Here is a 14413-nt window from a genome sequence, read left to right on the forward strand (position 1 = left end):
CCTTGAAAGTGCTTGATACATCAATGGGGAGTCTGGACAAGTGATCAGCTACTACATTATCACTTCCTTTCTTATCTTGAATTTCTAAGTCAAATTCTTGTAGTAGCAATATCCATCTAATAAGCCTCGGTTTTGCATCTTTCTTTTGCATGAGATGACGCAAAGCACTATGGTCCGTAAAAACAACAACTTTTGACCCCCAAACATATGAGCGAAATTTGTCTAAAGCAAAGACAACTGCTAACAACTCTTTTTCCGTTGTTGTGTAATTCAATTGTATATCGGAAAAAGTTTTGCTAGCATAAGAGATTACAACGGGCTTTTTATTCACCCGTTGCCCCAATACAGCACCAACCGCATAATCACTTGCGTCACACATGATTTCAAAAGGTTGTGACCAATCAGGTGATCGCAATATTGGTGCTTGGGAAAGTTGTCCCTTTAGATTTTGAAAGGATTTCATACACGATTCATCAAAAGAAAATGGTGCGTCTTTAGAGAGCAAATTGCATAAAGGTTTTGAAATCGCACTAAAATTTTTGATGAATCGTCTATAAAAACCTGCATGTCCAAGAAAAGATCTCACGCCTTTGACAATTATGGGAGGTGGTAGTAAGGAAATGAGTTGTACTTTGGCATGGTCAACTTCAAATCCTCTTTCAGAAACAACATGCCCAAGTACAACTCCTTCTTTAACCATGAAATGACTTTTCTCCCAACTTAAAACCAAGTTTGTCTCCGTGCAACGTTTCAAAACTTTTACCAATTGTTGGAGACATGTGTCAAATGTTGATCCAAAAATAGAGAAATCATCCATAAAAATTTCCAAGGACTCCCCGACCATGTCTGAAAAAATACTAGTCATTAATCTTTGAAAAGTGGCAGGGGCATTACATAATCAGAATGGCATTCGTCGGAATGCGAAAGTACCATAGGGACATGTAAAAGTAGTCTTGGCTTGGTCTTCAGGATGTATAGTTATTTGATTGTATCCAGAATACCCACCCAGAAAACAATAAAACTTTTGACCTGATAATTTCTCTATTATTTGGTCAATGAAAGGTAAAGGAAAATGGTCTTTTAAAGTGGCAGTATTTAATTTGCGATAATCAATACAAACCCGCCACCCGGTTACCGGCCGAGTGGTTATCTTTTCACCACTTGAAGTTTCTACGATCGTGATGCCAGCTTTCTTTGGAACGGTTTGCGTTGGGCTAACCCATACACTGTCAGAGATTGGGTAGATGATTCCGGAATCTAACCACTTTAACACTTCTTTCTTCACGACTTCCCTCATATTAGGGTTCGATCTTCTTTGCGTCTCTCTTAATGGTTTTGTCGACGGTTCGGTAATGATTCTATGCATGCAAACTGCTGGGCTTATTCCCTTAAGATCGGCAATTGTCCATCCAACTGCGGCTTTGTATGTGTTAAGCACCTTCAGTAATGCTTATTCTTGTTCCTTTGTCAAATCTGATGCAATGATCACCGGAAGCGTTCGATTTTTTCCCAAAAAGGCATATTTCAAATGCTTCGGTAACAACTTCAATTCCAATGCTGGTGGTTCTTCCAATGATGGCTTTATCTTTGAATCAATTGAATCTGGGAGATCATCAAAATTATTTGACCAAGTTGACGTGCGACCATGGATAGCATTCAGAAACTCTTTTTGATCTTCAATTGATTGAAATCTGTCACTGTCACAAAAAACATCCTCCAAATCATTAGTTATGTCCAGGAGCATATTTGCGGTATGCTCGTGAACACAATCCCCGATGGTGTCTATCATAAAGCAATCATTATGATCTGGAGAGTTAGCGTTCGGTCCAAAGGCTTGTAGTCTCAACTTGCGGTTGCCAAAAGTCACGTCAATTGCACCATCTCGACAACTAATTTGAGCATTTATAGTTGCTAAAAAGGGACGACCGAGAATGACATTTTGTTGTTTGTCCTTGAAGTGTTTTTCAGAGTCCATAACTATGAAGTCAACTGGGTAATAAAAATCTTCCACCTTGACTATGACATCAGGCAACATCCCCCGTGGTAATTTAAGTGACAAATCGGCAATGGACACAGTAATGTTAGTTGGTTGCAATGGGCCAAGGTCATATTTATCATATAAACTACCAGGAAGGACATTGATACTTGCTCCAAGATCAAGAAGTGCCTTTTTGATTTTTATGTTTCCAATTTCAATTGTAATTAAAGGTGCTCCAGGATCTTTTAATTTGGGTGGAAGTATTCCTGTCAAAGCGGTACTAACATGTGCTGTACTGTTTGATTTTGTTGGAATTCGGTGACGTCTCTTTTGAGTACATAAATCTTTGAGGAATTTAGCATAAGCCGGAATTTGCTTAATGGCATCGATAAGTGGGATGTTAATTTTGACTTGTCGAAAAGTTTCCCAAATATCATCATTTTTTTTAAAAACTTGTTTTTCTGGGTTTTTCAAAGCTGTTGGGTAAGGGGTGGTATTTGTCTCCACATGTCCTTCCCCAACTTTAGACAGTTCCGACTCATGCAATTTTCCTTTCAATTTATGTTCTGGTTCAATTGGTGTTTTAAGAGTCTTTTCACTTTCATTATCAGAAGATACATAATCCTCCACTAAAACCTCATCAGGATTTTTTAACGAGTTTGGTGTAGGCTTATGCACTTGATTATCATATGATTTACCACTACGTAGAATAGTTACCTCATTTAGATGTGCGTTGTTGTTGGTGTTGGTGGTGGTGGTGTTGCTAGTTGAAGCTCTTGAGTGTTGAGGATTTACTTGCGTGGTGCCCGGAAGGTTGCCAGGTGGTCGCCGATTTATTTGCTCTGCTATTTGTCCCAATTGCTTCTCAAGTATTGAAATTGATTTGGAGTTAATTTCATTTTGCTTGAGACTTTCCTTCATCATGTTCATCAATTGTTCCATTTGCTTATCATGGTATGGTTCACTTGTCTTTCCATGATTTGCTTGAGAAGAAACTGGCCCATGATGTTGATTTTGACTGGATTGGCCCGAATTGTTGTTGCTGACCTTGTTGCCTTGCCAGGGGTTGAAGTTGTTGTTGTTGTTCCGCCAATTTGAACTTGAATTGTTGTTGTTCCTCCATCGGTCATTGTTGCTTTGGTTGTTGAATTGATTGTGTTGTTGTTGTGGTCTATAGAAATTTCGCCTTTCTTCATTCAAGTCAGCCTGATCACCGGAAGAATAAAAGACTTCTTCAACTTTATCATTGTTTTGAGCGAACATGTTCCCTTTTCTGCAGTCTTTAGTCTTGTGTGGTCCTTCACATAAACTGCAAACAGTTTGAACATTAGATTGAGGGTTTTGTTTAAGTTGACTGATTTCAGTTGTCAGTTTCCGCATTTGGGAAAGGACTTCAGTCAGCACTTCATCGGTTTGATGTACACTCTCAAATTTAAGTTGTTTGTTTTTGTTGCCACGATATTGGACCGAATGAGCGGGACTGCCATTCATTTCCATTTCATCTATGAGTTCATAAGTTTCTTCTGGTGTTTTGTTCCTTATGGAACCTCCGGCAGCTGCATGGAGTGATTGTTGTGTATGAATGTCCAAACTATTGAAGAATGTTTGGACCTGCCTCCACATAGGTAGCTCATGATGTGGGCATCTTTGGAGTAGCTCTCGGTATCTTTCCCATGATTCGTATAGCGATTCGCCATCTTCAGCTTGAAATGAAAGGATTTCATTGATCATCATGTTTGTCTTTGATGGTGGAAAGTACTTGGTTAGGAATTTGTCAGCCAAGTCTTCCCAAGTGGTGATGGATTCAGCGGGTAATGTTGAGAACCACCTCTTGGCACGGCCTCGTAGAGAGAAAGGAAAGAGGCGTAGTCGGATTGCATCTTCAGTTACTCCATCCATCTTGAACCTGTCACAAATGTCCAAGAAACTAGTGATGTGTGTATTGGGGTCACTATCGGGTGAGCCATCGAATTGCGCACTATTTTGCACCATTTGGATCACATGCATCTTGATCTCAAAAGTTGTAGCTCCTACTTCAGGTCGTTTAATGCATGATTTGGTCCCGTCAAGTGAGGGTCGTGCAAAATCTCCCATGGTTTTTCGGTCTGTCATCTTGTCGTCGGTTTTGTTGGCTTCTTCAAAAATTAAGGCGCGGTGAGTAACACGATTTCTTCTTGCCGCTCTTTCGATTTCTGAGTTAAAAAGCAATGGAGATGATCGTCTCGAATAACGAGTATGCATGCACAACAAAAAAAAAAATACAAACGCGTAAAAGGAATTTAACAATTATAAATAAAGACTATAAGAATCAAATAAATTTTTTTTATATGTATTTTTTGTATTTTTTTTTATATATTTTCGAAGTTATAAAAAAAATCAAATAAACAAAAAAGAAAAAAAAATTATATTTTTTTTATATATATTTTCGAAATTATACTTAAAAATCAAAAAAAAAATTGTGATTTTTTTTTATTTTATATATATATTAGAAAATTATACTAATATATATATATATATATATATATATATATATATATATATATATATATATATATATATATATATATATATATATCAAATAAACAACTAGAAAGAAAATGTGAAATTTTTTATCAAAAATTTTGTTTTTAATTTTTTTTAAAATTTTTTTTAATTTAAAATAAAAATCAAAATAAATAACTAAATATTAAGCGCAATAGCTCCTCGGCAACGGCGCCAAAATTTGACGAGCGGTCGTTGTCGCGTCAAAAATAAACCTTATTTTCACTAATCTGGCGAGTGGTAAGTAAGGGTCGGATCCAGAGGAGCTTATGGTTAATAGTTTAGTTACTATTTTGATTTAACGATAAAGAAATAATGATTAATTTGAGATTTATAAATATGATGACAAACAAAAAATATATGATTTTAATTCAATTAAAAAAAATGATCGCTTCCGGTTTCAGAATTAATAATTATATGAATTAGAAATGAGTGTTATTAATTTTTCATAGTCGATTCAATTAAAGTCTAAGTCCAAAATAGAAAATAAGTGTAACCGCACCCTTCGTCCTACACACCGCTATTGGATGATTTGGCACGGTGGGGAGATCACTTAAAATTATTTTAAACTTGGAATAATTAATTGATAAATGAATAAAATAAGTGTAACGATTTTATAATGTTAAAAACATAAACAAAATCCACAAATAATATTCAACAAATTCAAATGTTCACACCCAAAAATAATACAATAAGTAAGAATTAAAACCTACTCCCGGTTGCGATCACGAGAGGATTTAGCCGCACATTGTAGACTTATACAAACTCATATTTGTATTCTTGAATTCTTGATGTCTTGATTTTGAATCTTGAAAAGTCTTGAATCTTTGATGGCTTGAATTCTTTGGAAAAAGAAAAGAATTTGGAAGACTAAAATTCTTCCAAAAAAATATAGAAATTTCCTAAAGAAAGTGGTGGTATGAAAATAGGTTGGTATAAGAGGTATATGAAGTATGTAAGAGTGTATGAGTGTGTAAGAGAGTGTGTAAGAATGTAAGAGGTGTGTTTGAAATGGTGATTTTGAGGTGGTATTTATAGTGAATTTTTGGAAAATTAAATACCAAAAAGAATGAAATAAAGCTAGGAATATTAAGCTTTTAGATTGGATCTAAGATCCAATCTAAATCTTATGAAAAAGAATTCAAAAGAATTAAAAAGATGGAATTATTTGGATCTAGGAATATTAAGTCTTTAGATTGGCTCGGCTGGCTCCGGCTGAGCTCGGCTTCGGCTTCGGCTTGGCTTGGCTTGGCTGGGGCCTTTTCTTTTCTTTTTCGTTTTTTTTAAAATTAATTTAAATTAAATAAATTCAATTTAATTACTATAAATTAATTAGAAAATAATTAATTATTTCCCACTAATTTATTTTAATTAAACCTCATTAATTAATTTAAATTCTTTTTATTTTTATTTTTAAAAACATGATTTTTATATATTATTTTTATTTTGATTTTATTAAAAATACATTTAATTAAATTAAATTATTTAGAAAATAATAAAATTATTATTTCCTAAATAAATCATTTTAATTAAATTATAATTATTTTAAAAATACAATTTTTCATTTTTTTATTTTGTTTTCTCGTCTTTCCAAACCCGAACATCTTCAATTCTTTTGTTTTCAATCTTGATTTCTCTTCGTGTAATTCCTTGAACTTCTTTTTGCATCTTTTTGTACCATTTTCATCATATTTACCACCTACAAACATAATTCAAATAAATGTCAAAGTAGCACCATTCTTAGATAAAATTGGTTATTTTACATAAATTATAGTATATTAAGCGTGATGTAAAATATACCGATCAGTATGCTTATGGGAACTTGTAGAATTGCATACTAGAACTGATCAGCCAGTAGTAGGATGACCTGTTTAGGTTATGCCTGATTGTATGAGCCCTTGAATTGCATGCTAGTGTAGATTCCTAATAAGAGGATAGAATGGCTTGTTTGGTTAGATTCTCCGTTTGTCTGAATGCTGGTTGCTTTGTGCTTTGTGGGACTTTAAGTGGTGGGAGTTAGCTACTAGATGAATGCGTTAAGTCACATGTGATCAGGGTTGAATAATCTCAGAGTGCTTGACTTGACTTTATTGCGCAGCTCTTGTCTGAGTCTAACCGTTGAAGGGAGGAGTCCTTTACTCGAAGGATTATCCGAGCCTCGTCACATGTGATGGTATTCATGAAGTGGTTAATTGGCATTATGAAGAGTCTTTCAGCAGCTGAGGACTGGGTTTGGGATTGGAGATTTCCCTAGGGTAGGCCTAGGATGAGATGAGTAGCAGAGAGCAACAGTAGTAGAAGGGACTTGGTAAAGTCGAAGCAATCCTTGAGGAAAGTACGGATAGATGTGGAAGGTAGTATGGGCCCGTACTACTGAAAGCAGAGGATCCGTACTCGAGTCAAGGAGGGCCGAGATAGAACCAGGAAACTTGTAGTATGTGGGACCTTCTGAGGTTACGTACGACCTTGAAAATTATGTGCTTCATTTCAGAATGGTGATGATTACGCGACACGGAGCGGGAGGATCAAGATCCAGTTTAGGATCAGGTTCGGGTACAGGTTCCGAGCCAGTGGATGAGGGATTACGCGAGTTCATTGCGTCTGAGATCACGAGAGGTATCCTTGAGTCGACCCCGATGATTTTTGTGTCGATCACGGAAGGGATTATCGAGCTGATGGAGGATTGCCTCAGAGCGTTCCGGAGTGATATGGCATCCAACCAGTCAGGATCGCGCACATTGTCCTTCAAGGACTTCAGGGGGAGTGGCGCGCCAGACTTCTACGGGGTGAAGGACCCCATTGTTGCCAGGAGATGGATTGCAGACATTGAGTTTGCACAGTTGACGAGCTTCTGTTCTGAGGGGTCGAAGGTTCGATTTGCTGCAGGATGCTTGAGGGACAGAGCTAGAGACTGGTGGGAGTCAGTTGGTGATTCCTTGGGAGCCTCAGCCATTGAGGCTATGACCTGGTCCGACTTTGTGACCATGTTTAGGGCGGAGTTTGCGCCGGCTGTGGAGCTTCAGCAGCTAGCCAGGGAGTTCCTAGACATGAGACAGATGACGGATTCGGTGGCGGAGATTACTGCCAAGTTCCGGGAGAGGGCCTTACTGGTGCCTCAGTATGCAGGGGATAAGGAGATGCGGAGGACCCGCTATCATGACATGTTGAGAGCTGATATTCGGGAGCATGTCAGATTTTCGGCATGCCCGACCCTGGACTCTATCATTGCCAGGGTGCGGGAAAGGGAGATTGATCTGGAGCACATTGCGAAGAGGAGGTTGGATCAGATGTATACTTTGGAGGGTCCCGGGAAGAGACCCAAGACTTTAGATCAGCGATTAGTAGGTCGGCAGGGCCGAAGTCAGTGCAGCACGTGCGGGAAACTGCACGAGGGAGTTTGTCGTTCCAGGGGTTCAGGCTGCTACAAGTGTGGTTGTGATGGTCACATCAGTAGGGACTGCCCACAGGGGGCAGGCCCATTGTGTTTTCACTGCAATCAGGTGGGCCACAAGAAGGCCGACTGCCCGACGATGAGGGAGGAGGAGGGAGTGCGTCTGCCCCGACAACTTTGAGGATTACAGATGGGTAAGAGGGTAGGGCCTTGCAGTAAAAGATGAGGGAGATCTTGATTACAGCAGGGAATGTTGCAGGTATGTATCAATGGCTATTTTCGATTCTATATGTATTATGATTGTACTTACCTCGGTCTCAGCTGATAGTATGTATGAGTTATCTCTCGGCTCGTATTCGGATTGTATTTTCAGAATTGTCATATGCCAATTGCATACCGGGAATAACTAGCAGCTAGCATAGGGTCAAATTCCTTACTGGTTTGGGAGCAATTAGTTTTATTTGGAGTACGGTCGAGATCGCTTAAGGGGCATTACGTGACGGCTCGAGGTTAGACTTCAGCGGGGTAGTTATCCGCCATTGTCAGGATTCGGTGAAGAACAGTCTTTATGCCAAGAGTAGTTCGTGGGAGCGTCAAGAGAAGCAGTCTATCGCTGAAGAAGTTGCTCTGAACATCGGCAAATTAGACGTTAAGGTTGAGAGGGACGTCAGGCTAAGCTTATGGGATTATCAGTATTGAGGATGCAGAAAGTGTTCATGTGGGCTAGTGACGCATCGCTAGCAAGATTTAGGCGATGGTAGTTATCATGCCTATTGTGTAAGGGAGGAAGGAATGGAAATCCTCGGATTTTCACGTACCGTAAAGACTTAGTCGAGCCTAAGTGGGGGAGAAACAATCATGTTACGGGAGCAGAAGCGGTTTGAAACTGGGATAAGTTTCGCTCTCTAGTCAGGGAGAAAGACGGCCCATGCGGCTGTATGAATTGAGGATAGTGTGAATTGGAAGTTCGGAAAACTTGCCAATTGTGAGATCGTATTCTCGGGATGTCTAATAGCAGGTTTCAGAAGAATCGGTTGGGAATTTCAGTTAGGACATGAGTACAGCTTGGGGTACTAGATTGTGCTTGTATGCTCGATTATGGGTGTGTACGGATTAGTAGCCAGCGAAAGACCATTGTCAGCAGTCGAATCAGTGTGGAAGGTGGTGTAAGACTATGGGTTAGCCGTAGCATTCACCGGTGGTCAGATAGTATGAGAAGTGTGGTAAGACTGCAGGGTGGTCCGTAGCAATGGTTAGCAGATAGTGTAGGAGTGTTGTAAGACTATGGGGCGACCCGTAGTGTTCACTAGTTAGCAGATAGAGTAAGGGAGTTGTAAGACTGCGATGTGGCCCGTAGCAATCGTATATTAGTTAGGCTGCGGGGTGACCCATAGCATTAGTATAGTTAGACTGTGGTGTGGCCCGTAGTATTTATATAGTAAGACTGTAGGGTGGCCGTGACATTAGTCGGCAGATAGTGTAGTAGTGTGGTGAGACTGCGGGGTGGCCCGTAGCACTAGTTGGCTGGTAGCGCAGAAGTGTTGTAAGACTATTGGGGTGGCCCGTAGCATTCACTAGTTGGCAGAACAAGTATAGTAAGACTACGGGGTAGCCCGTAGCATTATTCGATCCCTATTCGATAGTACGAATGTATCAGATGAGTGATTCGCTGGCAGGGTTTTTCAGATAGTTTAAGATAGGGCGGGGCAGCCGCTCGGATGTTAGTATGCCACATTATGATTGGATTCGGAAGGCGGTAGGTCATTGGAGACCAGGAGTGATGTAAGACTACAACGGGTTTGGGTAGCATTCACCTTTAGTAGTAGATTCGCTGGCAATGAGTAGTCAGACAGTACGATCGGGAGGGTCAACAGGAATGTTGGGGCCGTGAGTAAGGGTATGGATCGAGGGGCTTCGATAGCTGAAGTTCTTCGGAAGTCGCTGGGAGCGACTAAGAGATTGTGACGGGGTAGCATTTCAGACCATTTAGAAATAAAAAGCTTATACCTTGACTATTAATCATCTAGATCCCCTTTCTAGCATAGATTTTGTCACATTTGGACCATTTCCAAGGTCAATCCGAACATTGAGCCATTGAGGACGAAAAGGACTTAAGATCTAAGCATTTTTGAGCTCTAGAAGCTCTGAGGGGGCAACTTTACCCAGCCATGGCTTCATTTCATGACCTAGGCCTTCCTTGTAGCTTGGATTAAGTGTTCTAGCCTCATAATACCTTGCATGCACGTAAAGTTAGCAACTTTACGTGCGATGCTAGCATTGGAAGTTCAGATCTACGGGTTGAAGGTGTTGCAATGGACTGTAATCGACAAAATAGAGATGTCACAAGGTGGACTCGGCGAGTCAGTTCATGGACTCGGCGAGTCGGGTCGCAAACCCAAACCCTTCTGTTTATGATTCGGATCAGTGAGTGGAGTTAGTAAAGGATTCAACCAGACTGCGTCCGTAATAGATATGAAAATCATAGTACTTGACGACTTCGAAGAGGAACTCGGCGAGTCCAAGACAATCTTCTTAGTTATGAAGATGAACTCGACGAGTTGTTCATACAACTCGGCGAGTCATGGGCTAGATATCCATATGATGATGATGAACTCGACGAGTTCAAGGATGAACTCGGCGAGTCGGTTGAAGATAGTCCCAAAGTGTTAGACGAAGGAGAACTCGTCGAGTTCTCGCTAGACTCGACGAGTGGAGTCGGGGTTGTTTTGGGATTTGAGGAGCATGGACTCGGCGAGTTGGCAGAACAACTCGACGAGTCGGGTCAATTGTAAGGTTGACTTTGACCAGGACTTTGACCTTGAGAAGGACTTTGACCAGAGTTGACTTAGTTGACTTCTTGAGGACAGTTAGGCTAAGTGTTACTATTATATGGTATTGGTAGCTCGGGGAGCTAGAGGAGCAGCAGTTCGGAGAGTTGTTGGATAGCAGCCAGAGGGTTATCAGCAGTTTCAGCAGTACGAGGTGAGTCTCCTCACTGTTTGTATGGGTCTACGGCCACAATGCCGGCCCATTTAGTTTATGTATGGTAGGAAGACCCGGGGGTTAGCCCTAGGCATTATGCATGAAAGACCAGGAGGAAGCTCCTGGCACACAATATGTTATTATGTATGGTAGGAAGACCCGAGGGTTAGCCCTAGGCAACATGTATGAAAGACCAGGAGGTGGCTCCTGGCACACTGCATGCTATTATGAATGAAAGACCAGGAGGTGGCTCCTGGCATATTGTATGCTGAGTAGCCTAGTAGAGTAGTATGTATAGTTGTCTTTGTGATGCTTGCATGGAAGACCAGGGGGTGGCCCTTGGTACTTGTCTGTAAGACACAGGGAATGGCCCCAGGCCTGAAAAGAAAGACCACGTGCGGCCCGTGGCAAAACAGCAAGACTATGTTTGGCAGATAGCACCTTACTTGATTATGGATATGTCTGTTATGTATGGCTCATGGTTACGTATGGCATGTATGGATCAGTTGATATGTATGGTATGTGGTATCTGGGGAACTCACTAAGCTTCGTGCTTACGGTTTTCAGCTATTTGTTTCAGGTACTAATGTTTTTCCAAAGAAGGAGCGGGGGGCGATCGCAGTGCATCATACCATGTTTTCCGCACTAGATGATCTTTGGGATTTAAAACTCTGATAATTGTTTGATTAAGAATGTTATTAAATGATAGGGCAAAATTTATTAAGCGGTTCTAATTAATCAAAACGAAATTTTTGGCCTTGAATTTTGGGATGTTACAAAAAGGATATAGAAGGGCACCTCAATCTGACCTGGTGAAGTAATGTGGCCACATGGTTAAAGGAATTGAAGAAGTCCACAAAAGCATGGAAAGAGACCCGTCACCGTAGCGCTCACTCACCCCCATGTTGGCGCTATGTAATCAGCCTCAACACCACCCAACAGTCCGACCCCGAACTGAAAATCATTGAGATGCTTGGCCATTTCTTTATCAGTAACTTTCATAGCCAACTTGGAAACCAAACGTCTCCATATAGTTCGTACTGCAATAGGATGCATTCCCGTATCAGGTTTTAAGAGTGGTGTGAGAGGAGCCGAGACAATAAATTTTGCCAAACTCGATGGACATCTTCCCCTAGCTATAAATTAACCACATATGTAATAGCACTTAGGTACTCTTTGGCTATAGTTGAACCTTCTACACAAAGAGCATCCAAAATGTGTTGATCTCTCAACCCATCTCTCACACACGAGGTTCCTTTAGGGAATGATGCCCCCAAGGACATTGCCAATATCCACTATAACGGGAGGTTCTGAAAATATGGTACTCGACATGGATGGTGATGGCTTGTATGGATGCTTATCCTCCAATGCCTACGTGGTATCATCCTCGTATGGAGTATTAGAAAATTGAAGTGTGATTTGTATATTATCATATTAGAGGGTTATGAGTGTAAATATATCTTATATATATATATATATATATATATATATATATATATATATATATATATATATATACTCTTATTGTAATCGTGGATATATAATATACAACATTACTGATTACCAAAGTCAAATTGGTATCAGAGCCTTACGGTGTACCCTAAAAAACACTGATGAAAAGAAAACAAAAGAAAGAGACGATCAAAAGCAAACAACCGATCAATCCTATAGTGCTTCCCTCTCTTGCTTCTGTCGATTTACACCGCAGTGCCGCCACCTACAATAACATCCAATTTCTATTTTTTTTCTTATTTCTGTTGCTAATCAATGACACTTACAACTTTTACCCTAATAAAGAAAACTCTCCCTTGTCCCATAAGTTTTGTTTCACTCTATCTCCTACCAATTATAGTTACTGGAAGGCAATGTTCCAACCATACCTTCTCACCAACAACTTGTTCAGTTATATTGATTGCACAATTACATGTCCACCGATTATTATCCCATCTTCATCATCAGGAAAAGACAAATATGACACAGTACACCCCCACAACAAAATTTAGATTACAATACATAGGTTTCCAATGATGCTCATGTACTTATGCTTCTCGTTTCTACCATGTATGAGTCATTATTCTAACATGTTCTAGGCAACACCTCTCACGATCTTTGGCTATCTCTTGAATGCGCATATGCACCTCACACTTCCTCTAGGGAATACACTCTGAAAACTCACCTGGGCTCTACATACCTAACACGAGCTCAAGAATATTCTAATGCACTCGCCAATATAGACGAACCAATGAAAGAAAAAGACTTAGTGATGCTAGTTATCTCAGGTCTAAGAGAAGAATACAACGAGTTGAAGTCAACCCTTCTTGGCCGTCAATTCCTAACTGCCTTTGTAGAACTTCATGGCTTGTTATCAGACCATGATTACATGATCAAGAAATCAGCAACCAATATCTCTCCGGATCAAGCTTTCACGGCTGTCACAAACAGTCACACCTCATCCACTTATGGTGCTACCTCTTCCACTCCTCAACCGGATCAACCACACGCTATTCAGCAACTTTTTTCACAACATGGCCTTCAAGTTCAACCTGTTCATGAACAACCTGCTCAAGCCTTTTACACCAACATATCTAGAAATAATTGTGGTCGTGGACGTAACTTTAGATGTGGAAGAGGAACTACAACAACATAAATGAAGGATGATGTAACCGTAATCAAATTAATTAGGCTTCTAATCAAAACCATGTTTTTTGGCACATGCAACAGGTGTGGGGTTTGTCACAATGCCCTAACCGTGATCCAATAACCTTGAGAACAAGACAATGACCTTCGACTAACTTTACAAACTACCGCTCACAAATGATATCCTCTTGGCTCCCGGACATGGGCTCTAGCCAACGTGTTACACCATACCTATCAGCTTTCAACAATTTTGAGGCATACTGTAACATTCCGTTTAAAATAAAATAAATAAAATAAAATAACTAAATAAATAAATAAGCCCTAAAACCCCGAGATGTATCTTCTATTTTATTTTAATTTAGACCTAAATCCATAATAATTTATCAGTGTTAGCCATAAGGAGTTAAATGATATAATTTCCAGAATTTGGGGTCTATATTGTAACATTAGGACTTCAAATGTAAAGGAGTTTGTGAAGCAGCGGTTGTTTCCTAATTAGTGGGTTTAAATTGAAAATGAATTGTGGAAGTAGGAACCGATCTTGTAGAAATGTATTCAAGTTTGGAATTGGAGTTGGGCACTTAAACCCATCTTTCCCTCCTGCCTCTCACTCCACCGAAACCCTAAACCTATATTTCATATAGAGCGGCCACCACATTATATACTCCAGCCGCCCCCACCCCATTCTCTTGCCTTTCCGATCAACCAAGACCACCGGTGGACCCTTGTTGTCCGCAAAATCGTGAGCCATCGAACACCACCATTGATACTGCTTCCGTTGCCGATGAAGGCGATATCTACTAGCTGACATCGTGCTAGTCGGGGAGATCAGGAAACGAAGTTGTGGCCGCAGCTGCTGCTGTCAACGATGGTGAAGATTGACG

At 40.2% G+C, this 14413-nt stretch overlaps 1 protein-coding gene across 1 annotated transcript; it reads right to left on the minus strand.

Annotated features, from left to right (window-relative positions):
• Positions 1–1450: 1450 nt before the first annotated feature.
• On the minus strand, positions 1451–4072 carry LOC145164021 (uncharacterized). Its single transcript, XM_079082750.1, has one exon. The coding sequence runs from the start codon at positions 4070–4072 to the stop codon at positions 1451–1453; it is 2622 nt and encodes an 873-aa protein (XP_078938876.1).
• Positions 4073–14413: the final 10341 nt, after the last annotated feature.

The sequence above is a fragment of the Lactuca virosa genome, chromosome 3 (genome assembly GCF_052849685.1).
Source record: "Lactuca virosa cultivar CGN04683 chromosome 3, Lactuca_virosa_CGN04683_v6, whole genome shotgun sequence".
NCBI classification, from domain to species: domain Eukaryota; kingdom Viridiplantae; phylum Streptophyta; class Magnoliopsida; order Asterales; family Asteraceae; genus Lactuca; species Lactuca virosa.

Coding starts and splice junctions, on each gene's coding strand:
- LOC145164021 (XM_079082750.1), bottom strand. CDS start 4,072: ATGGGAGATTTTGCACGACCCTCACTTGACGGGACCAAATCATGCATT.